Source organism: Euleptes europaea, chromosome 20, assembly GCF_029931775.1.
Source record: "Euleptes europaea isolate rEulEur1 chromosome 20, rEulEur1.hap1, whole genome shotgun sequence".
NCBI classification, from domain to species: Eukaryota; Metazoa; Chordata; class Lepidosauria; order Squamata; family Sphaerodactylidae; genus Euleptes; species Euleptes europaea.
The window spans coordinates 25423859-25450535 of record NC_079331.1 but is presented as its reverse complement, the minus strand read 5'-3'; the positions used below and the strand labels follow the sequence as shown (position 1 = coordinate 25450535).

General features: G+C 51.9%; 2 protein-coding genes across 2 annotated transcripts in view; one reads left to right on the top strand and one right to left on the bottom strand.

The window, feature by feature from the left end:
* The first annotated feature begins 1292 nt into the window (after positions 1-1292).
* On the top strand, positions 1293-14608 carry MAP1A (microtubule associated protein 1A). Its single transcript, XM_056865853.1, has 3 exons — positions 1293-9330; positions 13505-13737; positions 14453-14608. The coding sequence occupies exons 1-3, from the start codon at positions 1308-1310 to the stop codon at positions 14606-14608; spliced, it is 8412 nt and encodes a 2803-aa protein (XP_056721831.1). The 5' UTR covers positions 1293-1307.
* A 3987-nt stretch (positions 14609-18595) lies between these two features.
* The window catches only part of PPIP5K1 (diphosphoinositol pentakisphosphate kinase 1), a 72121-nt gene continuing 64039 nt past the window's right edge, over positions 18596-26677 (bottom strand). The window contains exons 26-29 of the mRNA XM_056865856.1: positions 22406-22585; positions 19959-20099; positions 19610-19720; positions 18596-19152 (exon numbers count right to left, since the gene is read on the bottom strand). Of these exons, the coding sequence (XP_056721834.1) occupies positions 18596-19152; positions 19610-19720; positions 19959-20099; positions 22406-22585 (989 nt within the window). The remainder of the gene's footprint in view (positions 19153-19609; positions 19721-19958; positions 20100-22405; positions 22586-26677) is intronic.

The window sequence follows — 26677 nt, the reverse complement described above, 5'->3', positions numbered from 1 at the left end:
CCTGCAGCCAGCATGATTGGGTTTGCTGATCAAGGCACATGATCCAGTCACCGTGATGCTCAAGCAGGTCTGCTCTGGCCAGCACTTGCATAGGGCTCCTCCTTGAAATCCTGTGTGTGCACACCCTTAAACGAATCCGAGTTGCCTCAGAGTGAACTGGTTCAACAGCTGTTTGCTTCCTGTCCTTTGGAGTACCCCAGCCAACAAGGTACCCGGGCAGCTCTTCCTTCCCAAGGCCCAGCTCCCTCCACACTTCCCCTCCCTGCCTGTAGGTTTATTCCACTGCCTGCCGTAAGCTCCCATCAAGCAGCATACGCAGGAAGGCACATGTGGCCTCATTGGGGCCTGCGCCTGGCACCCTCCCTGCCATGGCCTAGATCGCCTCCCGCAGGAGACTGGGGAGGGCTGGAAACAGATGCTTCCGTTCTCCCAGGGCAATCGCCTGTCTAGGCTCAGAGCAGCAGGGCACCTTGTTTCCTCTGTGCTGTGACACTTGTGCAAGCCCAGCATTCCCAGACCAAACAGAGCTGAAAAATTTGTCTCCTGCAAACAGGTGCGCTCCTTGATATGTGACACGCAAGCTGCCCACAAGCTGCTGATCCTGTGTGGACAGAGCTCAGACCAGGGAGGAGGCTTGATCCTGCAGACTGGCGCCTTCACTGACAAGAGGTTTGCCGGAATATTGGCAGATCCTGAGGTAAGCTGAACTTCTGTGCATCAACCACATGAGCCACGCTAACAGGGCTTTGGGAAATAGCAACAGGGCCTTCCTTCCTTCCTTGGCAGTGGAGTCTTGTGCTTTATTTCATGACTTGCCTTGGGGAACTCTTGGTCTTGAGCTTTCTCAAATGTCTGGTAGCTTCCGGTGCTGAGTTTGGGGGCACTTTAAAGGAGGACTAGCAGGATGCCGTGTCGGCCACAGTCAGAACTGGTCTTTATCAGCTAGACGACCAGGAGACACTGGATGTCTGCAATGGTGGCTGACGTTCCCTTCCCAATGACCATTATTCAGAAGAAGTAACACAGTAGTGGAGCATTATTACTTTCCCACATATCGTAGAAAAGACATGAATTCGTCTAGTTTGACTTAAGAGAGGTTTTGGATTTTGCCCAGAACATTTCCAAGTGGCCCTATTACCTGCCCTTGACTCTTACAGGTTGCCCAGCTCCTTAGCAACACTGATCCAGCCTCCCAGGCCTCTTTCACGGTGTCACTTTTGGGAGAGGGCGACTGGCGCAGCCTCAGGTACCCCCAGTTCCAAGACCTTCTTAATCTGAGACTGAACCCTGACCCAGTGCTGCCAGAGATGGACGGGGCCTCTGAATTTGCTGAGTACGTCTCAGAGACCGTGGATGCTCCCTCGCCGTTTGATCTCCTGGAGCCCCCAACCTCTGGGGGCTTCCTCAAGCTTTCCAAGCCCTGCTGCTACATATTCCCAGGAGGGAGGGGGGATTCTGCTCTTTTTGCCGTCAATGGCTTTAACATCCTGGTGGATGGCGGCTCAGAGAGGAAATCCTGCTTCTGGAAGCTGGTGCGGCACCTGGATAGGATTGACTCAGTGCTCCTGACCCACATTGGGGCCGACAACCTGCCAGGTATTAACGGGCTCTTGCAAAGGAAGATTGCAGAGCAAGATGAAGAGCAATCTCAAGGCTCCCTTCACTATGGTGACTGGATGAAGAACCTCATCTCCCCTGAACTTGGGGTCGTTTTCTTCAATGTTCCTGAGAAGCTCAAAATGCCAGAGGCCTCCATGAAAGTTAAAAGGAGCATTGAAGAGGCTAGCCTCACACTGCAGTATCTGAACAGGCTGGGCATGAAGCCAGAGCCCCTCTACAGAGTTGTCAGTAACACCATTGAGCCTATCACACTGTTCCACAAAATGGGGGTTGGAAAACTGGACATGTACATCTTGAACCCAGTCAAAGAGAGCAAAGAGATGCAGTTTCTCATGCAGAAATGGGCTGGAAACAGCAAAGCCAAGACGGGTATCATTCTTGCCAATGGGAAAGAAGGGGAGATATCTGTCCCTTATTTGACATCCATCACAGCTTTGGTGGTTTGGCTCCCAGCAAGTCCAACTGAAAAAATAGTAAGAGTTTTGTTTCCTGGAAACGCTCCACAAAATAAGATTCTGGAAGGTCTTGACAAGCTCCGGCACCTGGATTTTCTCAAGCATCCAATAGCTACACAGAAGGACATGGCTTCCAGTGTGCCATCACCTGGCCTGAAGCAGACCAAGATGAAGCAGAGAACAGACAGCCGAGAGAGCCTGAGGTCTTCCTCCAAGCCATTTGTGGCAAAGGGAGCAGCTGAGGAGGGGGCGAAGGAAGTCAAGGCCGAAACAGGAAAAGAGACCAAGACGGAGAGAAAGGCAAAAGAACCCTCTGAAAAAAACCCAGAGAAGCCTGTTAAGCCTGAAAAGATAAAGACAGACACAAATGATGCCCTGAAAGCTGAGAAAAGGAAATTAGCTAAAGACAAAGTTGGCAAAAAGCACCTGAAGGAAAAAGCTTCTAAGCTGGAGGAGAAGAGGGACAAGGAAAAGAAGGAGATTAAGAGAGAGAGGAAGGAGTTGAAGAAGGAGGATGGAAGGAAAGAGGAAAGGAAAGATTCAAAAAAAGAAGAAAGAAAGAAAGAAGCCAAGCCTGAACTGAAGAAAATGTCTAAGCCGGACTTAAAGCCCTTCACACCTGAAGTCCGGAAGACCTTATACAAGGCAAAAGCCCCAAACCGGATAAAACCAGAGAAAGTCCGCAGCAAAGCTGAAAAGGAGCCTCCTGCTGGCCAGAGGACTTCCCTGGGGCAGAAGAGGTCGGTCCAGCCACAGGAGCCAGACATTGCAGAGCCCAGGCTTGTTCTGTCTTCACCAGAGGACCTGACCAAGGACTTTGAGGAGCTGAAGCTTAAAGAGCAGGCAAGACCTCAGGCAAAGGTCGAGGCACTCTCCAAGCAGGAAGAAACACCCAGGCCTTGGGCCACAGCTGTTCAGGAAGATGGCCGGATAGCAGAAGAGCCCCGTATTCCAGGGTCTATTTCCCCAGCTGTTCCAGAGGAGGAAACAATTTCCCCCAAAGTTTCAGGGGAGTTGCCATCCCTTCAACTGGAGGGAAGAGGAGAAACAGCTGAAAGATCTGATAGTGAGGAAGCAGCCTTGGTGGAACCTCCTAAGAGAGAATTTGAGGAGAATGTTGGAAGGGCAGTACCAGAGCTACCTGGGGGGGGAAATGGAGAGGAGAGAGAGCAAGGTTCAGCACCCTGTGACTGCCTAAGCACAATGCACCAAGATGAAGAAAAAGACACTCCTTCAGAAGGGAAATGGGTGGTCACAAGTGAAGAAAGTCAGCCAGGAAGGAGAGAAGACATCATTGAAAAGGCAGAGCAAGAAGAGATGGAAGAACAAGACATAAAGGCTGAAGGTAATGAGCTAAAGAGGAATCATCTCCCTCTCTTCCACCAGCCAGAGGATGCGGCTTGGCCTTCTGAAGAAAAGGGGAAAGAGCTCAAGGAAGAAAAGGTGAACAGAATAAAAGGACATGGAAAGGCAGCAGTAAAAGAGGAATCCTCATTCACTCCAGTCCCATCTGGAGAACATATCTCCTACATCCAGGATGAAACTATCCCTGGCTACTCCGAAACTGAACAGACCATTTCTGATGAGGAGATTCATGATGAACAGGAGGAAAGGATTCCACATCTCAGATCAGACATCGGCTCCTATAACGTTTCTGTGCCAGGCCAGCCAAGCTTATTTGAAGCAATCCATGGGATCCCGGCTATGACAGCTGCCGAAGGGGCCAAAGGCTATACAGGTCAGGAACCTGAAATCCTCAACTACCCCACCAACATTGTGGCAGCCCCCTTGGCGGAAGAGGAGCATGTATCCTCAGCTACCTCTCTCACGGAGTGTGACAAGCTTTCCTCTTTTGCCACTTCGGTGGCAGAAGATCAGTCTGTTGCATCGATAACAGCTCCACCGACAGAAGAGACTGGCAAAAGCTCCTTATTGGTGGACACAGTCAACAGCATACCTTCCTCTCGAACAGAGGCTACTCAAGGCCTGGACTATGTACCCTCTGCTGGCACTATCTCTCCCACATCTTCACTAGAGGAGGACAAAGGTTTTAAGTCTCCACCTCCAGAAGATTTCCATGCATTAACCGAAGGTGAAAGAAAATTTGAGGCCTCTAGAAAGGGCTTGCAAGAGAAGGAGGAGGAAGAGGAAGAAGAAAATCCAAATATCGAGAGGCCTCAGAAAGCCCAAGGTCATTATGACAGTCCAGTATTTTCTCACAAAACAGTCCTTGGAGAGGGTTTAGCTGAGGTACCCACAGAAACAACACACGCAGCCATATTGCTGTTGACTGAAGGGGAGTCCCAGTTCCTTCCAGCTGATTCTGGTGAGGCTGAAGAACGGTGCATGAGCCCTGATGACAGCACAGTCAAGATGGCTTCCCCTACCCAGTCAGGCCCAACCAGTGCTGGGCACACACCTTTCCACCAATCCCCTGTAGAGGAAAAGGCTGACACTGTGGAGGCAGAGCTGTTTGACAAGGGTCCCATCAAGTGGGACGGAGGAGGGAGCCCCAACCCAGCCAGAGAGTCTGCAGGTGAGAGAGCTGCTACGGATGATGGAAAAGAAGCAGCTTCTGGTCTCCTTCAGGACAACCATAGCCCAGGAAGCATTAGCCTAGTGCATGAGGAATTTGTGTCTTCCCAGCGCGAAAACCAGAGTCTACCCTTGGAAAGAGAGGAGCTGGCAATACACTTCTACCACAAACAGGAAACCCTTGACATTTCTGATCTGTATCCTCCCACCAAAGACACACCTTCAGAGCCCAAAGAAGATGCCAGTCTAGATTATGGAAAGTGCACTGGGAGAAAGGAGTTCTCTGTCGCAGAAATACCTCCTCCAAAAGGGTGGGAGGAACTTGCAGACAGACCTGAAGATGACCTGTCCAGACACACATCTATAGAAGATGCTTCTTCAGGTAAAGTAAAATTTCCCAAAGAAAGTTCTGGTGAGGCAAAATCTGATATGTCTGCAGAAGACAGTAACATGCTGCATTTTGTAGAACAGAGTTCAGACCAAGAGAAACTACTGCCTGATGCTATCAAATACATTACTTTGTGCCCTGAGGAAGAAACCCCTTCACATTTGTTCACAGAAGAGATTTCTCAAATAGATACTAAATCTAAAGAGACTCCAGCTGGGAGAAAAATACCCCAGGTATTTACTGAGGAATTCTGTTCTGAAACAGCCAGACACCAAATACACACGAAGAATCCAGATGAAGGTGAATCATCAGAAGACCCTTTTGTCACAGGGGATGCTCTCCGTTCCCTCTCATTTTCTGAACAGACTCAAAATGCCCACACCACACTCACGTTCTCTGCAGACACTGGATTAGTCTCCTTACCAGAAAAGGCCCCCCACAAAGAGCCATCTCCAATACCTTCCTCCAAAGAGACACCTGGCCGCATTCTGGGTATGGAGTCCTTGGAAGTCTGTTCTGAAGAGGCAGAAGAGAAACAAGGCATTGAGGAGCTGTCTCCAGAAATGGAAGACATTTATCTGAAAGATGCCAGTTATGAGAAGAAAGTGTGGTTTCCGGAGGAGGTGAAGGAAATCCCATGCAAAAAACCACAGAAGTATGATAAGGAAAGAGGAGAATGCACACTCTTAGATGATGAAAGAGGAGAATGCACATTCTTAGATGATGAGGTAAAAGGCTTTGTAAAGAAAACTCTGCTTTCTGTAACCGAAGAAAGAAATATCCCTGACTCTGTGGAGTCTAAAGATTACACTACAAGGTTGTCCGAAAAGGAAATTTGGGGTACTGAATATAGGGACTTCCAGGAAAAAGCTGCCACTCAGAAACCTGGGACATTTGTTCAGAATGACCTCTCGCTTCAGGGTGACAAGCCTGTGGACCAACAGGTGAAAGAGAGCTTATCTATCCAAGCAGACACTCAGCAAAGAGTGCTGGATGCGAAAGCATTAAAAATGTCTGCCTCCATAAGCCCCCAGTCTCCTGAGCCTGAGAGCAGCCCAAAATCCAGCTTGGACTGGACAGCACACGAGGGGAAGAGAGCCACTGTAATGGAAGGGAAAGAAGAGCCCTCATGCGCACACAAGCCAGGTGAGGAGAAAGGAGCCACTGATTCTGTGGGTAAGGCTATGTCTATCTGCTCACTTCCTCTTATATCTGCAAAACTGGAAGATGCACCTTCCTCAGCACTGGAAAAGCCTTCTGTGCTAGATGACAGTGCAGTCAAACTCCCACTGGGAGCTGAAGAAGAGAGAACAGAGACTGATGTGCTATGCAAAGGGATGTTGGAGCCAAAACAGGCACAGGACACAGGACAACATGCCTCTCAGGACCAGTCCAGTAAAAGCCAACAGGAGACAATGGTGAATGCAGCTCCCTGGAGCCCGGGAGGACTAGAAGATTCTGTGTTTATAGCTGGAGAGTCACAGGAAACCAGACACTCCCTTCCAGGGGGCAATCATGGAAGAAGCAGAGACCTCACAGTCCCTTGGCAAGGCATGACCTCTTTGGACCAAGTGGAGTGTCATTCATGGTCATATGTTCTGGACTCTTCCAGCCAGTTTGAATTCTGTGAATCAAAAGATGATGCAAGTGGGAAAGGGCAAAGGAGGGAAGAGCGAGAACCAACTCCTTATCCCCATGAGAAAACTTTCCAGTATGCAGACATCTTTGACAGAGCTGCAGTGCCTAGTGCTGGGAAGGAGGCCTCGTTCCAGGTCAGGAAAGCACAACAGGCTCAGAAAGGATCTCTTTACCCCATCTCCTCCAAGGAAGAGGAATCCTGCCTCTACACCCCTACTGAGAAAGAACTGTCATCTCCAGCTTCCCCCAAGGATAAAGCAGAACCATCCTTTGAATATACAGATGTTCATGAAAGATCCTCATCTCAGACAAAGCACAGCAGGCCATGTGGCTTGACAGACAAAGACACAGAGCATGAAAGGCACACTTCGTCCCTCCTGCCAGCAAATCTGAGGAGCCCCACACCTGCCTCCTCTTCAGGAGACGAAAGCTCTGCTTGCACCACTGGGATCACTGAGAGATGTCATCAAGGAGAAACAGCTGGTGACCTTAATGCTGTGCAGCCTCCAGATGCAAACATCACCCTGGAGCAGAGACCACTTCCCCCAGAGCACCCTCAGCCCAAGGACATCTACTATGAGAAGGCCAGCAGAGGAGAAGAAAGTGTCAGTGACTCAGAGCTGGAAAAAGGTGCCAAGGAGGAATCAGAGAAAGAATCCAAACTTCCAGAACCACCTTCCACTGTGGAGGCAGCAAGTGAAAAGGAACCATACGCAGACATTTCATGGATGGAGAAGGTTCATGCACCACAGCCATGGCAAGAGGCTGGTCCTACATTGCTGGCCTGTGGTGGGTTGGGAGAGGAAAACCAGGTGGAGCAAACAGTCTGGGGGGCAGATCAAGCTCCCTATGACATCCTCACAAATTCAAGCAGGCAGACATGGATGCCAAATTTGATTTCAGTGACCACAAATGTGTCTGTGGAAGCCAACAAACAATTCTCCAAGGATGCTGTCTCCTCAACAAAACACTCAAGTGATGCTGAACTGTGTTTGGAGAGCCACACCAAAGAATTCTCCTTGGCAAGTTCTACTAAGGAGGAGAAGGAATATCCAAAGGCCCTTCTGAATAAAGGACTGGACTGTTCTTCCTCAGGCTTTGAACTTTCATCCCTAGAAAAGCATGAGCCATCCATTCTGTTTAGACATGAAGCACATTTCTCATCCCACCTAAGGGACACGTCTCAGACTTTAGACATGTTTGATCCTGTTTCCTTGGAAAAGGGAATGGAAGATGAATACCTGGAGGTATCAAAAAAGGTTGTCAGTGACAGCTCATCCTTCACCAAATTCTCAGAGTGTGAAGAAGGGAAGCTGTCCTCTAAGGTGCCTCAGGAGCACCCATGCGTGGAATCACCCTGTCCTTCTGAGGAAGCTTCCTCAAAGTCCTTCACCCCAGTGATGCAAGCAGCTGTGGAGAGCTCCTGCCCCCATTTGTTTCCCACCAATTCAGAAGCAGCAGCTGCAGAGCCAGACACCCAGAGCATGTGGGACACATCCTCTCTGCCTCCAGGAGGTTCTGCAATGGCACATTCATGTGGAATGGAAGGTGCTGCTTCCACTAGCATGGATGACAATAGCTCCCGCCTGGCTGGACAGCAGCCCAAGGCCAGCTGCACTCGGCATCTGCCAAGACCTGAGGGACGGACGCCCGCCTTTCCCCTCCCTGGTGCCCTGGAAGCTGCTCCCCCCTGTCAGCAGCAGGTGGTTGCCACAGCCAATGGCCCCACCGAGGTGAGCACCAGCCCACTCGCTTTCCAGGCCATGTCATGTCCTCCTGATGAGAGACTGGAAAACACCGAGGAGGAGGAGTGCTGTGATAGGCAGAGACGCCCCTCTTCCCTCCTGACCCCAGAGCCTCCCTTTCAGCCATCCTGGTCAGGCACTCAGCAAGGCAGCAAGGCAGAGGGCCACGGCGACGCCTCCCACGAGCTGGAGCCGTGCTTAGCAGCCACCTCAGACTACGAACAGAAGTTCTCGAGTGAGTACAGACCGAGGAAGGATGAACTGTCGCCATCCTTCATCAACCCCAGTCCTCATGACTCCTCAGAAGACAGCGAGCTTTCCCAGGTTGAAGGGCATTCTTCAGTGAAGGGGAGGCCACACCCCAGTCCTGGCGGACATAGGCAGAGCACCACGGTGGAAGAGACTCCCCCCACCTCCGCCAGTGACTCTGGAACTTCCCAGTCCGATTCAGACGTTCCTCCAGAAACAGAAGAGTGCCCGTCCATCACAGCCGACGCTGCCATGGACTCAGACGAAGATGCTGATTTCCTCCCAGTAGACAAGGCTGTGGGCAGCTCCCATCACAGCAGCACAAGGACTAGTCACGACCCCCCACCTGCTTCCACGGTGGACCCCCACCCTCATCCTCCACATCCCGATGTCTGCATGATGGACCCTGAGATACTGCTAAGTGAACAAAACACGACCAGACCTGATAAAATAGCCAAGAAGGACCTGAAAGAGAAAAACAAAGGTGTGAGGAAGCCACTGAGTAAGCCCAAGCCCTCTTCCCCTTCTAGGAAGGCAGACAAATGGTCCTCTGCTCCCACGAAGCAGCCTTCTGACAGGTCTCTGAAGCCAGCACTGGCAAAGAGAGAGAAACGGCTCAAGTCCCATGACGAAGAGAAAGAGGAGGTCTCCCGAAGCAGCCATGGCAAGAGTCTCACCAACGGTGTCAAAACAAGCCCCGGTAAGACATTCCTTTCTTTACAAACTGACCTGTGGGTTGTTGGGCTTTCAAGATTAGGAAGGCCCTGGGAAGCCTGCAAGTCCTGCACCATCCTTAAGAGAGGTGTAATTCACCCACAGAGGAAAATTATGGTCCCCCCGGGGGGGCAGACAAGGGAAAAACAGGGAGAGAATTGGCATTTTGGGGCTGCTCCCTGTTCTGGGGTCACTGGACACCCAGAGGAGAGCATTTTCCCTCCTGGGGCAGGACTACCTGCTGCTGGAAGACAGTGGTCAAGCTCTGGCTGCCGAGGGGGCGTCCTCCAGCTTCCCAGATTGAGCCTAGCAGAGCAGGAGTGCCTTATCCGAATGCAACACAATCCATAAGAACAGGCTAACTACTGGGACTAGAGAATGCAGTGGCCAGGGCCACTAAATCAGTCAACCAGGCAGGCAACTGAATGGGGAAATGGGTTCTGTAGGCACTTTGTGCTGTCACATGGGTTTGGGAATTCAATCAGCGGAACCAGAACCTATGCCATGAGACCTTAATGAGGAGTCCACCTTGCCAACCTTATTCCACCACTGCCCCACAAACAAGGCGATTACAGCAGCCTTGTCTTGCCTGTGTTCCACATCACCTAATATAATAGGCCTGCTCCTCTGATCCTGGAGAGAATAGGTATGCATTGTGACTAGTATCCATTTTTACTAGTAGCCATGAATAGCCCTCTCCTCCTTGAATATGTCCACACACCCCTTCAAGCATTCCAAGTTGGCAGCCATCACCACATCCTGGGGCAGGGAGTTCCACAATTTAACTATGTGTTGTTTGAAGAAATACTTCATCTGTTTTGAATCTCTCACCCTCCAGCTTCAGCAGATGACCCCGTGTTCTAGTATTGAGAGAGGGAGAAAAGCTTCTCCCTGTCCACTCTCTCCATTAAAGCTACCAGGTTTTAGTTTCAGGCCATGTTTAGTGCTGTCTCTCCTTCCCCACCACTCTTGGGTTCTTTCATTTCTGATAACTTTTCTTTCCTAAAGGTTGTCTTTTGATATCACTCCCAAGTTCTCTTCCCTTTCCCCAAATAGAGGACAAAGTCCTTTAAACCCCGAGACTTCTCCCGTCATGCTGGATGGGAAATTGCTAGCTTCTGGGAGGGTATCCCAGGCTCGCCAGTTTGGCAGCGGGTCCCGGTGCCAGTTCTGTTGTTCGGCCAGAGCCACCTTCCAACCAGATAGGACTTGTTCTGATGTTTGGCCTCCTATCCAGACAGGACTTGGCGTTCTAGTAGCCTGAAGGAAAGCCTCATCTGCAGCTGCCTGTAAAGGTGGTTTTTAGTTTAGCCTCTGAGCACTAAGAGTGCAATTTAAACATTTACCAAAGTTGTAACTTTTGCACTGATACCTGGAGGTGAGCTAAGGGCCAAGTAGCAGGTGATTGGAAAGATGTCAAGCTGAGGCCTTGGACAGCTGTAACTCAAGGAGCCTCCTCACCTTTACACCACAGAACCCTGGAGTGGAGGACTCTGGTGCTTGGGAAGACCCCTGACATCCTGTAGGTACTCTGATGCTTTTCTGGCTTGCAACTTGGCTGGACCTGGGCCTTTGGAGAGAGCTCTCACTTAGGAAAGGAACCCTTTCCAGGGATCGCCCCACACTGCTGTAGAATCAGGCACAGTGCCAAGAGCATCTGCCTACAAACCCGTTACTGTTCAGCCGTCACATGGGGAGCGGGGGATGTACATCTATGCATGGGTTTGTCTGATAACCGAAGAGTCACCTCAAGCATCTGGTGAAATGAGCCCAATCTAGCCCACAAAAAAGCTTTAATAAATCCATTACTCTTTAAGGAGCCACAAGACTCCAATCTTCTGCATCAGAATAAGGCCCAATTTAAAACATGACACTGTGGGACTCTGCAGGGACGCAGCACCTCCGAAAGACCAGGCCACCACCTACATCAGGGGTGGGGAACCTCCGGCCCGCGGGCCGTTTACGGCCTGCGAAATCATTGCTAAGGCCCGTGGACTCTCCTGCAGAAGCCACCGCCATTGCTGCTGTAGGGCCACCCACGTATCTGTGTGTGTGGGGAAGCCGCAAAGGCTTCTCCCTGGGCATGTGTGGGAGCCGGGAACCCCTCCCTTTCTCTCTCCCTCTTTCCTTCCTTCCCTTCTTTCCCTCCCTCCCCTTACTTGCATAGCCTCTCCTAGGGTTGCCAACCTCCAGGTAGTGGCTGGAGACCTGACAACCCTAGCCTCTCCCCCCCCAACTGGGAGATCCACGCCTGGTATGGCCCCTGAATTTTATAAATATGCAAATGGACCTTGGCAGGAAAGTTTCCCCACCCCTGACCTACATAGAGCACAGCGGAGTGCTTGTGCTGCAGCCACAGTCAGATTTGCATCCGGGCTCAAAGACTTACCCTGCTTACTGGAACACTTCCTGGACACCTGTGACCAGATGGTTTCCAGTGTCAGTGGGATGGCAGCTGCCAACGCTCTAGAATCAGTCTTCTTAGCCCATTTGCCAGGGTTAGAATGACTCCCACCCTGGGCGATCAATTGCAGGAATCTTTGAAACAGGGAATGTGAGCATGAATCCCTCCACCCATACTCCTAACGTAACGTATGGCCCATGTGCCTTTGCATACCTTAGCTTTGTTATGAATGACACCACCTGAGGAGTCTTTGCATTGCCATTAAATCTCCCACCAGCTTATTCTTACAATTCAATCAAAGATTTCTGTAAGCCTACTCTGCCTACTGGATCCTTGATGAGCTGATGCAGTCCACCATCATGTTGAAGACTGCTACGTTGTGTATGCATTTTGTGATCCTGGTTGTTGCTGTCCCTCAACCTGGGCAGTAGAGGTCTCCCTTTTCTGAGTACATCCTTCTTTGCCTGTTCTGGTAAGCCATTCGCAAACAGCATCTCTGCGTGAAGAAGAAAGTCTGCTTCTTGGATCAAGTTTTGAAAGGCTAGAAAGTGGCTCTGAGCACGGCTGGTTGGTGTTCAGACTTGGCTCCCTGAGCATCCGTTCAGTAGCCATGAGCAGCTCCTTGTCTGAAGAGACTCGCACCTTTCCGATCCTGAGGCGACGCCAGAAAGGCCGGCACCAAGACAGCTGTCCTCACCCTAACTTTTCAGTGAGTGACCCTGTTCCCTTCTTTGGCACTGGTTGCAGGTCTCTGGCGCTGTGCTGATCATCTGCAAGGCCGTCTCTCCTGGTACACACACCCCCCGAGAGCGTTACACTCTGCAAATAACAACCTATTGGCTGTCCCCGGCCCAAAGAGCGTGGTTATTTAGTACATTTCTATCTGTCCCTCAGCCCAAAGGCTACACACCCAGGGTTTTGTGCACGCTTAACACAAAATTATATTTCCTGAAACATATTCTCGGGAGGCAGCTGCTGCTGCTTCGTGCAGCCAGAGAATTTTTACCAGGTGAAGTCAGGCCTTGTCTGGGCCAGGGCCTTAGCCAGAACAGTCTAAAACGCTCCGTAAGCACTTGGCCATTTTTCTTCTGGCAGGAGAGGAGAACTAGTTCTGGCACAAAAGCACCTCTCTGGATGCCGATGGCTTTCTCCCAGCCCTGTAAGAGTTCAAGTCACGGCCTTTTCCCCCATTGAATCAAAGGTGTTGCATGTTCAACAAAGAAAGAGAGGAAAGAAAAACCAAGTGCTATAATAAAAAGATCAGATGGGTGCTCTAGAGAGCTCCAGAGAAAGTACGCTGCAAGCATAGATGACCAGATTGGTCTGTGCATGCTGGGCAATGGCTCCTCTCCTCAGCAGAGAACTGAAATGCTGCAGAGACCCACAGGTTGCCCTTGGCCCCACAAGGGAAAAGTAGTGGGGCCCCCACACAGGAAGACTTTCCAGAGATTCCATAATCTAATCGAAGCCTCACTTTTCCAGTCTATATTCACCAGCTGACTTTCCAACTGCAGACTGGGACCTCCCATATCCTTTAATTCCTTTGGCCCAGAGAGAGTAGTTGAGCCTGAGGGAGCTGGAGATGCTCAGAAGTGTAAGAAACAGCCCTGGGGAGGTTTTAGTCTAGAAGATGGCCAAGTCATTTTCAGTTGGCACCAGCCAGAGTGCCGCTGCCCCTGACTGGCAAACAAAAGGGAGGTTGTGCATTGCTGAATGAGTCAGCATAAACCAACATCCCATTTTCTCTCTCCCCAAGTTTCCAGCAACCCTAAAAGCAGCTCTTTTGGGCCCTACGGAACACCTGTCTACGTGGACTTGGCGTACATCCCCAACCACTGTAGTGGGAAGAACACAGACCATGAGTTCTTCAAGAAAGTTCGAGCTTCCTACTATGTTGTGAGTGGGAACGACCCCAACAATGGGGAGCCCAGCCGAGCTGTTCTGGATGCACTGCTGGAGGGAAAGTCCCAGTGGGGGGAGAACTTGCAGGTAAGTGCTGGGGGGGGGGGCACTTTTGCTGTTGGGAGTGGGAAATCCGAGAAGTGTTGCAGAGCTTCAGGAAAACATTCTGCCTCTGATTTCAAGAGAGACAGATATCTCTCCAGGCGGAACGTGCATGGAGCTATGGAATGGCTCCTCAGTGCTATAATCCTTTGAGAAATGGGGATACCTTGGCTGAGGGCCACATGGAAAGGACAGCCCCTGCCATTCCATGTGGCTGAGGGCCACATGGAAAGGACAGCCCCTGCCGTTGCTGCCATGCCAGGTCTACTGCCTAATTACATGAGGAATGCCAGGACCCACCCAGTTGTTGCACAAGCATCTTCCAGACAGTGTAGCAATCCAGCCCCAACGATCATTCTCCACGTGGTCAGAAGGACCAGAGGCCCATGAAGGAATTCCATGTTCCCTCCCAAAGGAATGATGCTGCAGCTTAACAGTTATAGGGCTGCCAAATTATTGCAGCTGCTGCAGGAATTAGATTCTCGTTGGTTTCTCTAAGCGGCTTCCAGCCTTCCCTTGGGCCAAGCGAGCCTGAGCGCAGCCTGCCTTGTTCTGCACCTGTTCTCTCCTAGGTCTTTGTCTTTCTCTCTCAGAGACCACGGAAGTTAGTGGAGATGGCATTTGACCTGGCCTCCCTGTGAGCTGGGCATGCCAGAGCAAAAGTTCAGCTTTCCCCTGAGAATCTGTTCTGTCGCCCCAGGTGACCCTCATCCCAACGCATGACACAGCAGTGACCCGCGAGTGGTACCAGCAGACGCACGAGAAGCAACAGGAACTCAGCATCATGGTCTTGGCCAGCAGCAGCACAGTGGTGATGCAGGATGAGTCCTTCCCTGCCTGCAAGATTGAGTTCTGAGCTCTGTGTGCTCTCCTGTCAATCTTCTCCACTCACCCTGCCACACGTGGAGACCCATCCAGTGACAGCTGTTGTCTCTCTCCTCAGCGTGGTCTGAACCCCCAGGCCAGTTTTGTCTATATGTGGTTCTTGTTTGCCAGGATGCCCAGGATTGGTCCAGCATGCCTGGAGGCATGCAGAGTAGAGGGGCCCCTCTGAGGGCCATTTTACTGTCTAGAGTTTATTTCGCTTCATCATTCTATAGAATAATTCAGCTGCCTTGATTCTGCTCATGCGCTCTGCCTTCCCTGCGCTCCCCTGGCCGCTTCCTCCTAGGTAGGCTCTGGTTGTTCAGGGTCAGCGCTGCTGCAGAACGTCCCCTGTGACTTGGCCTGGGGGGTGGCTGGAAGCAAAGATGGAAAGAATTAAAAGCAGGAAGAAAGGATGGCCAGGGAAAACCAACCAACCCTCATTCTCTTCCTGTGAGAAGAGGTGGGCTGGGAACTCTGGGTGGGCATCCAGAAGAACGGCATACTTCTTCCGAAGCGGTGCTGAAAGGGAATTCTGCGGGGGGCCTTGGCAACAATGAGGACTCCCTGCCTCTTCCACTCACCTGGGCTTTCAAGTGGTGGAGCAGCATTGGAAAAGGGTAGGAGTGGGTGAGGGCTATGGACACAGGGGGGGGGCATACACCCCACTCTCAGAATCCTACATTTGCCAGAAAGGCCAAGTGGAGACCTGCTCCACATGGGGATGGCAGGTCACCTGGTGTCCCTGCGACAGGAGCTGGCGGGGGGGGGGGGGAGACCATGGGTGTCATGCTGAGCTCCTTTGAGGAAAGGGGGGAATAAAGATTTGCTCATTCCTTTGGGCTTCCTGCCTCTCCACAACTCTTGCAGTCGGCATCAGAGAGGTTAGCTCATAAAGCCCCCCACCTCTAGGATGCCAGCGCTGCTCAGTCAGCAGCCCCACCCCTGATGTCAGAGGCATGGTCACCTGTGCTCTGCCAGTGCCCCAGTGCAATGGTGTTGGAAGCGACAAAGGAAGGATGAGGGGTTGGTTTGGGCAGGTTCTCCAAAGGACTCCGACTGCCTCTGTGCACAGCTGCCTTGCCTGGGCAGAAGCCGGCCAGCATCTCCCGGCCACTGGCAGACCCAAATCCTGCTGTGGAAGAAACAAGGACTGTGTGAGGTGAATGCAATAGGGATTGTTTTTGCAGTTGTTGTCTAAGTTATATATTTATTTTTGTTTCTTGGTGGAACCAGCTTTTTGTGGTTTTGTTTTACGGTCTTCGTTGCTGCCCTGGCACTGCAGGCTCCTCCTGGCCATCCGGTCACAGGGTACTCCCGCCTTTCAATGCTGCAATTTGAGAAATCAAAGACAGGCTCATCCCCAAAGGGTGAGTGGTGGGCTGCAGGGGCTCAGCCCCGTGCACTCCGGCCCCTAACCTGAGACCAAGGCCCCAGCATCACCTTCGCTATGCTCGCCTGGGCATCAGGGTTGCTTGGCAGCCAGCTGCAGGCGCCTGTAAGCCAGGGGACTCTGGTGCCCTGGGGCTCCCCTTACGTGTTTGGGGAGACAAGTGAATGCACTAAGCCACATCTGAATGTCTCTGTGAAAAAAACTTGAAGCAAGCAAGGGTGGGGCTTTCTCACCCCTTGTGCTTTCCACAGGGAAGCCACGCACACCCCTCCCCAACGCTGCCTTGACACTTTGACCTAATTATCCGTTCTTTCCCCCTACCAAGACCTGAGGTCCCTTGCACCACTCTGGTCCTTTTGAAGCAGGCTGTGCCACCTTCAGCATCTTCAACACGTACAGCAACCCCCTCCTTAAAATGCCCAGCCCAGCACCACTTTAGCCAGTGGGGATAGAGTTTGCATCCCACAAGCCCAGAAAACCCACAGTGGGAGAAACATTTACATTCTGCTTTTGCTTGTTCCTGCATGTGGCCAAAAGTGTGTGTTTATTCCTGTATGCAAGGTCGAAAAACTCTCTGAAAGCTCTGACTCACACGACATCTTAACTTCCAAAACGGCATCTCCTGCTCCAGCTTCCTTCGCTGCTGAATGCTGTACAAACAGAATCGAGTTCTTCCCTGCCCCTCTTTTTAACAGTATCATGTATAAATCCAGCTGAGCCCCTCCAGCCTCCCTCCTCCTCACCCCCATTTCTGTGCACAATGCTCTGTAATTCTAATGATTGTGAAGGGAGGGGCCTGCACTAACCAATAAAGCCACATTAACTGCGGTCTCCAGAGTCCTGTTTCCACAGAAGGGGGCCAAGCCCCCCACCCCGGGGCAGGCGTTGCACCTCCAGCTGAGCCTCTTGGGAAATCCCACTACCTTGGATGACTACTAGCGTTCATGGGAAATGTGCGAAAGAGCCAAGGTAGCAGGATGCCCACCCCATCCCACAGGGCACTCTGAAGTGCCTGGCAGGAGTAGACAGCTGTGGACCAAGGAAGCCTGGGTAGGATACTCCTTCCTGTGGGGGGGGGGGCAACAAACAGCTTGGCCCACCCACCACTACTTCTTCAGAGGCTCTTGCAAGCCAGAACATCACTGGTGCCTTCTTAGTGCCAAACCAGACACTTACAGCTGCCATGGGTCCAACACATGCATTCTGCCACCACTCTAGAGACGGATCTGGCCATTTAAAAATGGGACCCAGCGACCTTGGTTTGCCCCCCTGCTGTGTCGCAGCCCCAAGCAGGATCAGGTCAGACCCACGGACACCATAGCTAGTTTGGGCATCGGTTCCCTAAAGGAGGAAGTCCTCCCTGTAGCAAGTGCCCAACTCTCCCTAGCTGGCATTTCCTGGGGGCCCTGGCCCTTCCGCCAGGGGGTGGTCAGATGGGTTGCAGCCCCTGCCCAGCCAGCTCCAGGGGAGAGCTGGTTACGCAGTTGCGCCCATCGGCCTCTGGCCAGGCTGCCTGCATAGCGTTCCCTGACACAGGCCGGCTAACCCAGAGTCTGGATGCTAAAGCTGCACAGAGGAGAGGCAGAGGCAACACTGGCTGCTCCAGCTCCCTGCTTGGCTTAGTTCAGGCAACAGAAATATGCCTCTGCCCCGGCTGGGGGGCCGCCCTGCCACTTTTGTGGCTGTATGTGCAGGACAGAGAAAGAGAGAGAGAGGGACAGATGTTCTCACACATGTGGGCACGGCTGGTGTTTGGGCTACTGCAGCTTGCAGCTGTCCCGTCACTTTCTCCGGGGGCAGCAAAAAATGGTTCCACGCTCAGCTACTTCGGTTGGGGCTGTGTCCTGTCTCATCTCCTGCCCTCTCTACCATGCCCTTCAAGAATAAGATGTGGCTTTGTGCCCATATGAAACTCTGACAAGGGAAAGCAGAGAGGGGGCGGGGGGAGAAGGTGGAAAGGATATCAACTCGAGCTGCAGGGGAAATGACAGAGACAAAGATGCACCCAGAGGGAGGGGGCCTCAGCATTTTACTATGCGCCAAACATCCAGCACAAGGAGGGCTCTTTGGAAACACTTTCACAGCTCCTAAGTGAAAGACACACAGACAATTCTGAACCACAGACAAGCCTTTCCTGGAGCAGGCGGAGAGGGGGACAAATAGGAACACGTAGAGGCCCCCACCCCACACTAAGAATATATTAAATATTTGCTCTGCACTGTACATTATTTGGCATTTCCCCAGTGGGTTCCTCTGCATCCTCGCAGTCTCTGGGAGGGGCTGGAACTTGGGACTGGGCCCCCTCCTGCCTGCTGCCTGCTCAGCTAGACTCCCCCCTCTCCGACTCCAGGGGCCGGAGCTTTGGCCTCAAGAGCCACCAAGCTGCACCACCCTGAGGGATCTCTGCACGCACCCTGAGTCCTGGCTGGCAGCCTGGGGCGGCTCTACCCAGCGTGTTTTGGCCTTGCTGTTAAGAGAGGTGGCAGCCCTGCCCAGCTGCAGCCACCTCAAAGTCGCCACAGGACCCCTCCCGGCCCCCCCAGGGCTCCTGGGGAAGCTGCCGTATGGAAAGCACCAGGCCCAGGGCTAACTGCCTTCCCCAGAGGGGAGAAGAGGGTTCAGCAGCGCTTCTTCAGTAGTCTGCCTTGCTGGGCCCTGCTCAGGACCCCCAGTGCCTGCAGGCTCCTCCTGCCCCTCCTCGGGCAATTCACCTGGCTTGCCTCGTCCACTCACCCCTCCGTTACGCACCTCCAAGACGTCCGCCCCTGGGCTCAGCATCGCCTGGCACGTGCTCTCCCCACCCTCCCCTCCCGGCCCAGCTCGCCAGAGCTCCGCCTCACGCCCCGGGGGGCGCATCTGCTGCAAGGCTTGCTCGAGGGTCCGCTCCCATGGCCCCGGTAGAGACCGCCCCACCCCTTCCTGGCCCACCGCTGGGGCCTCTCTCCAGGCTCGGCCGCCACGCAAACTCTCCTCCTCCTCTGGCCCCAGCGGCCCCTCAGCAGGCAGCTGACCACTGAGCCGCTCCGTGCCGACTTGGCTGCTGAAGGGGGGCTTTTCGGTGAAGCTGAAGCGGGGGCAGCTTTCCAAGGGGGCTGGGGACGAGGGTCCAGCGCTGGAGACGGTGCTCGAGGGCCCACTGCTGTCTGTAAGGAAACCACAGAAAGGAACACAGGTCACTCGTGCAGGTGGTGCGTGGGGGGAAACACCACACACACACACACACACACACACACACGGTGTGCTGCACAGCAATGCCCTTGGCCAGCAGGGAAGACACCCGAGCATCGACCCCTGAAGCATCCTATGGGAGGAAAGCAGCCAACCAAGGGAGGCCAGGCTGGAGGTGGGGAGAGCAGGCTTGTGGCATCTCCCCCTGCCCCCCACTTGCTCTGGGACCTTCTTCCTCTCCTGGCCAAGTGCAGCAGACTTATGCAATGTGGCTGGCTCAAGGGGTAGACTCTTCAGTCTTAACAGTGAGGCTGCCATTCCAAATCAGCCCCCCACCCCTCACCCCAGGAGACAGGAGCCCCTCTCACTCTCTGGCCATCAGATTTACACTGTACCAGCCACCCCCACCCCAAGCCCCTCCCCATCACTCACACCAGGGGGGCCTGTCTGAGCGGGATTGCAGGGGCAAAGACGAGGATGACAGGATTCGCTGCTGCATGAAGGCGTCACCTGGAGCCTGGCTGTCCAGGGAGTGAAACAACGCTGCCAGAGAGAGGAAAACCACCGGGTCAGCCTCCCTCCACTGGGGCGGGGGGAAGGCTGTCACTGCAGGCAGCTCTTTGCTAACCACACCAGTGGCACAAGGAAGGTTCCCAGCTGGGAAAGTCCCCTCCAGCACCCTGGTGCTGCTGGGGGAGCAGGGCTGATGCCCGCCCCAAGGCAGCACTCGGGGCTCTCCAGATCCTGGCTGTCTTCCAACACACACACACACGGCGGGTACCTGTGGGGGCACTGGAGGGGGTGCTGCTGCAGCAGCTCCTGCAGAGACCTGTCAAGAAATCGTTGACCTGGCGCAGGGAGAGCGAGTTGTGCAGAGTCTCCAGGGGGTAGATGCTGGGCACCATGGAGCAGCCCTCAAAGCCTGCAGAAGAAAGAAAGAAAGAAAGAAAGAAAGAAAGAAAGAAAGCAAGAAAGACTCTCCTGCATCAAGGCTCAAGGGAAAGCCAGTCCTTGGCAGCACCCCAAAACCACCCCCTCCAGACACACTGCCCAAGCAAGCGCCAGCTGCATCCAGAGCCTTTGGGGGAGCCCAGTTGCCGGCAGCAGCCAACGCGGCCCACCAGCCTGCCCAACACAGCCGGTACTACTACGCACTGGCCATTGACCATTTAAGGTTATAAGCTTCTCTGGGCTGGGGTGGGCTGTGTTACTCCTTGATGGCACTAGGATAGTTAAATCAACACATTACTTTCAGATTTGCACTTCTGGCAACAACATCAGAAAAGCTCTGCTGGATCAGACCACTGAGGATCCATCTAGTTCAGCACCCTGCTTCACACAGCGGCCAGCCAGTTAAGTCTGAAGGTCCAGCAACAGGGCACGGAGGCCGAGGCCTTCCCTTGGCACGAAGATTCAGCCTCTGAGTGTGGAGGTTCCTTTGAGTCACCACTAATTTGTCTCACCCCCTTTAAAAGCCATCTATGCCTGTGGCATCACTGCAGCCTCTGGCAGCAAAGTTCTCCAAACAGTTCACAAGGCAGTCTGTAGAGTCTGCTGGAGTCAAATCAGTGAGGGTCCATCCAGCAACTGTTCCCTGCTGCAGCCAACCAGCTGCCTGGAGGACCAAACAGGGCTGCCTGTTCCCTTTAGTCACCATGGGCCTCTCCTGCACGAATCTGGCTGACCCCCTGCTAAAGCCACCCATGCACCATATACTCATGCACCGGCAGTGAATATTCCACCGTTTAGTCTGTTCTGAACGCGTTTCCCAGCAACTTCATCATGTGCCCTCAAGATCTAACGTTATGCAAGGGAGGAATTTTCTTTGTGCACTTTTCCAATGCAAAATTTTATAAACCTCTATCATGTTCCCTCCTAACGACGTTTTTCCTAAACTTCACAGTTCCAGACTCTTTCAGCCTTTCCTCACAGGACAGGTGATCCAGCCCTTTAATTATCTTGGCTGCCCTCTTCTATGCTTTTTCCAGCTCTGCTGTGTCCCATTTGAGATACGGTATCCAGAACTGTACACACAATTCCAAATGCAGGTGCACCATAGGCCCATGCAAGGGCACTACAAGACTCTTTTTCAGCCCCTTTCCCAGGACACCAAAAGCCGCCATGGCCTGAGTTTCAAGCTCCCTGGAACAGAAGTAGCCCTAACCTATCCCATAAATGCTAGTGCCAAGTAGTTCCAGGTAGTCCTGGGAAAATCAGAATCTTGATGAAAGCATCTGCACAAGAAGCTGCTCTGGTCCACTGAAAGAAAAAAGACCCCAACCCTTCCGTAGCACCTGCTGCCCCCCCCCAAAAAAGCTGGAATCCAAGGTCCAAGATGCAACTCTGGGCCTGTTTTCTCCCTAGGGCAGCAACCAGGCTCTGTGAGCAGGTCATGGTTTCCTCCAGCCTCATAGCTTGCAAAGGCTATGGCAGAGCTGCCTTTCAGGGCCTTAGGATCAGAAGAGCCAGAGTCTCTTCCAGGGAACAGGACAATTCCTGGGAACTGAAGTAGAGAATCACCTGTCCAGTGACCCACCTTCTGCTTACTTTCCCATTCTCAGGGAGCAGAGCGTGGATGTGGGCTACCAGGTCCCAAACCAGGCTCTGCTTTGCCCATGACCTGTTGGTCTGCGATCATAAAGGACAGACATAAAGGAAAGGAAAAATAAAGGAAGGTCTGCATTGCCCATGCATGCTCTCTCTCTCTGTGCCAACCCTGTGCTGCTACCTCTTCTTCCACCCTAGTGGGGGGAAACTTGCCTAGCTCATGCAACACACACTGCAAGATAAAAGACTAAACCGGACTGGCTCCTGCTTTCTCACCACGACACTTGCAACCTTCACTGGGGTTGGGGTGGGGGAACAGAACGGCCAACAGAAATACCACCAGAAATCCAAGCACACAAACTGAGCACCGTGCAAAGCTGACTGAAGCAGCTCAGAGCAAAACCAGCCTCTCTGCTGCCCTGCTCCCAATCTAGAGGCGATGTGGGCCACTACAGTCCTGGGCAGCCAGCCCCGGAGCAGCCTGGGCAACAAAGGCAAGGCTCAAAAAGGACAAGTCTGTCCACCTGTGCACACCAGCCACACTGCAGGGTGGCAGAGAAGCTGCTCCCCTGGGTCTCCACAACAGCACTGGCATGAAAGCCAACGAAGGGAAGGCTTCCTGCCAGCATATACTGGACAAACACCAAGGCTACAAGCATGTCATGCCATGCCGTGCCATACCGTCAAGGCTCTCCAGATCGTCCTGGCCAGAGACCACCCAATTCCGGAAGAGACGCAGGTGGTAGAAGCACTGGTGGAGATGGCGGGCCAGGGGGGCATCCAGAGAGAGGTGCTGGCTTGTGGCAATATCAGAGGAAAAGCGATGAAGCAGCCGGGCAAAGCACTCGCCTTCCAGCTCATCTGAAGGGAGGGGCCAAAAAGGATACAGGTGAGGAGGGGGGGCAGCGAGCCGAGCAAAACAGTCAGGTGCCCAGGAGGATTGGGCCAGCGATTCATTGGGGGGGGGGATCCTCCACACTGGTCAGGTGGCCCCGCCCCCACGAGGGCCAGAACCACCCCCCTTGGGGAGAAGCCCAGCCTGTTGTGTGGCCTCCTTCTCCTCATGCCCCTTCACGGCCGGCCGACTCTCTTCCCGAGCCGAGACCAAAGGCCGCCTTATGCACCTGGCACTTCTGCTGGGCGGAATCAAGTCAGGCCCGTGGATGAGGGGCCCCTCCTCAAGCAGAAGGAAATTGCCGTTCTGCCAGCCATGCCCTTCTTCTCCATGTAAGGGAGTCTTGCTGGCGGAGCTTCCGAAAGGTGTTCATCCATCACAGGTGACTGTTCCACCCACCCTCTCAGATGGCTGCTCTCCTCTAGAAGCCTCTCTTGTTCTTTTCAGAATCCCACATATGCAGAGAGGTTCATGAAGGACTGTGTAAGATGAACAGCGCTGTTCACAGAACACCTGAGAGTCCCTGCTGCAAAGCCTGACTTGGAGGTGACAGGTGACCCCCACACACACACACGCCTCCCTATAATGTCCTGACCTTTCAGTCAGGGCAGGACACCAAAGAGCAAAAATTGCAGGCTTCTGCAACCCTCACTGATTGCCCCGAGTATAATGATCCGGGCTCTCGTTTTCAGAGTTGCTTCCTCTCGGTTCGGCTCTCCTCCCCATTTGTCCTGCCATCTTCAAGCTTGCATCTTTTTACAGCAAGCTAACAAGGCCCAAGAGGAGGTCAGCGTCACCCAAAATGATATGAGAACATCTCCTTGGAACCTTCCAATAAATAACACGTGTACCTTCCCGGCAGGATAGGGCTCATGCCAGAGGCCAAAGATGGAGGTTGGGGGTGTGAACTGTAGCGAGAGGATGGAATGTGCCTTAGAATAACACAGAATTGCTTGAGAGATGATGGAGGGCCCCACCCAGGATATGGTGACAAATGGGGCTGGGAACAGAATAGCCTCTGGGGCTCATATTTCCCCATTTGGCTCAGATGTCAAAGGCACAAAGATGGATATGCTTTAATTTCCCATCCCGACACCCTAAAATCCTTATTCAAACTTTTGAGGTGATTGGTCAAGCATAGGTTTGAAAGTAAACCTTGAGCTTGCCCATCACAAATTTGATTGGGTTAAGAAAGATCCTGGAAAAATAGTAGCTGCCTCACCAGCACTGTAATTAAACCTCAAAATACAAAAATATGTGGCTGAGAGACATATACTCAGATTTAATTTATCATGTACAAACATTATGACTACCTATATGTAATGACTGAAATACATCCAGGTTTCAATCCCCAATAATTCTACTGGCATAGAATCAAGAATCCTTTTGCAAGATCCTTTTGCAATCCTTTAACTTGTTCTTCCATGTGTCGTGGATGTCTCTTCAATGATGCAACACCAGTAGATCAGTTAATAAATAAAGCTATAAATCTTCAGTATCGGTAGAAAATAACTGTAAACTATCTCTTCAGTACTAGTAGATAAATTCCCAGTTGTGGTGTGGTTCTTAAAATAGGTTACAGGAGAACCAAATCAATCAAGGATATTTTGGTTCATACTGACCCCTGAACAAATATGAAGTTCTGATGAAGATTTTTACGAAATGGGATTAGGAGCCGGCAACCCGTCCTATTTATCTACTAGTACTAAAGAGATGGTTTACAGTTATTTTTCTACTGATACTAAAGAGATGATGTATAGCTTTATTTATTAATTGATCTACTGGTGTTGCATCGTTGAAGAGATATCCACGACTCATGGAAGAACAAGTTCAAGGATTGCAAAAGGACTCTTGATTCTATGCCAGTAGAATTATTGGGGATTGTAACCTGGATGTATTTCAGTCATTATATATAGGTAGTCATAACGTTTGGGCATGATAAATTAAATCTATGAGAATATGTCCCTCAGCCACATACTTTTGTATTTTGAGGTTTAATTAACAAAGATCCTTCAATGCTGCAGGAGGATCCATAAAATGTCAGCCTGGAGATGGAATCCGTGTTCAACAATAGTCCCCCCGCCCGGTCTGTATCAAGACTGGGGGAGAGGGGGCAAGATTATGTCCAGGCTTGGAACTGGAAAGAGGCATTGTCAAGCTTCTAATTCTTGAGCCAGTTCCATGGAGAGGAGTGTCCAGGCTTTCTAGTGTAACTATAGAATTAGCTAATGTTACATCTTTTCATTCTATTTGCCTCGGGTTCTGCCTCTCGGTATTTGTCCTCTGACTGTTTCCCATTATCTGTGTTTTAGTAGGACTTCTGCTTCTTTATACAATCTCTGTTCTCTAAATTATCTTGCTTGTGAACTGGCTGCTTAGAAGCTCACCTTCATAGCCCGGTCCTTGTTCTATGCAAACAGGGTTCAGTCGGCAGAGTGACAAAGGAGAGCAGGAGGGAGAAGGGGGGGACAGCTCCTATCCCTTCACCCCCCCTCTCTCTCTCACACACACACACAATGTTCCTGGGGTCCAAGAGGGCCAGGGGCTGAAACAGAAGGAGGGTAACTCTCTTGGTGGCATCAACTTGCCACCAAAGATGGACCAGGAGTTGGGAGATAGGGATGTGTTGTTGTTGTTGCTTTAATGTGTTGGGGTTTTATTTTTAAAAGAACGTAAACCAGACCCTCTTGGTCAACCCCAGTGTGGGAAGGGGGGGCAACGGAAGAACAGCTGGGGAAGCCTTTGTTGTATTCTCCACAGGGAAGCAAACAAGGTTCCCAGGGAGAGAAGCACAGGCCACTGGGGGAGATGCAAGAGCACACAGAGGAAGCCCAGCTGTGGCAGAAGCAGAGCCTCTAAGTCCAGGCAGGACAACACTCCCAGGGCCTCATCAGCAGCATCAGCAGATCTATGCTTGTTCATCCAGTAAGGCAGGAGATGCAGCTGGAACATCAGAGAGAAATGAACACTGTCAAACTGCAGACACTGAGGATGCCGCTCAAAAAAGCGTTGAAAGAAGGTAAAGGGAGGGGAGAGATGTTTGAACCCCCAAGTACCTGGAAAATAGATAACTGCCAATTTTTCACAAAGGTGACAGTGTCAAGCTAATGGCACAAGGAACTGATTAAGGCAGGAGGGAGAGAGGTTTGGGCCCAAAGGGACTCCACTGAACACACTAGTTTAATTGGCCTGGTTCAAACCCTCCCCCAAAGTTCTGTGACTGCATTCTGCCACTTAAGGAAGACTCAAACCGCCTTACAATTGTTCAACATCTTTATAAATGATTTGGATGAAGGAATAGAGGGGATGCTTATGAAATTTGCAGATGATACTAAATTGGGAGGGGTAGCAAATACGGTAGAAGACAGAGCCAGGATACAGGGTGATCTTGACAGGCTGGAGAAAATTAATAAAATGCACTTCAACAAAGACAAATGAAAAGTTCTGCATTTAGGTAGGAAAAATCAAATGCATAATTATAGGATAGCGAAAAAGGCAAATGCGATCTTGGGCTGCATCAACAAAAGTATACTGTCCAAATCACGCGAAGTAATGGTGTTACTTAACTCTGCTCTGGTTGGACCTCACCTAGACTATTGTGTTCAGTTTTGGGCACCGCAATTTAAGAAGAATGTAGACAAGCTGGAATGTGTCCAGAGGAGGGCAACACAGATGGTGAGTAAAACTTCCAGTAACTGAGCTGGTCCCAGCACTTGTCCCTTGGGGAAGCTCCCAAGGGAATCCAAGAAACGCTTAGAAAGGAGTGTTTTTTAGCACACCAACCCGGTTCTAAATAGTGGACCGGGGTACAGGAATTCCTCTGCAGCCCAAAGAAAACGGTGTGACTCCCATACTCTCCGAGGGAGCTTTTTTAAGTCCCCCGAAGGTGTGGATGGTGTCCCGCTAGGCATTGAGGGGAGATTGCATCGCCGCAAGCGTCTCTTTGGCATTAGGCTTGGACCTCCATTACCTATAACCATCTTATCAACTATTTTAAAGAAGAAAAAACCCTCCGAAATCTAAGTGAGTAACAAGAATTCTTTTGATGTTACTGGGAA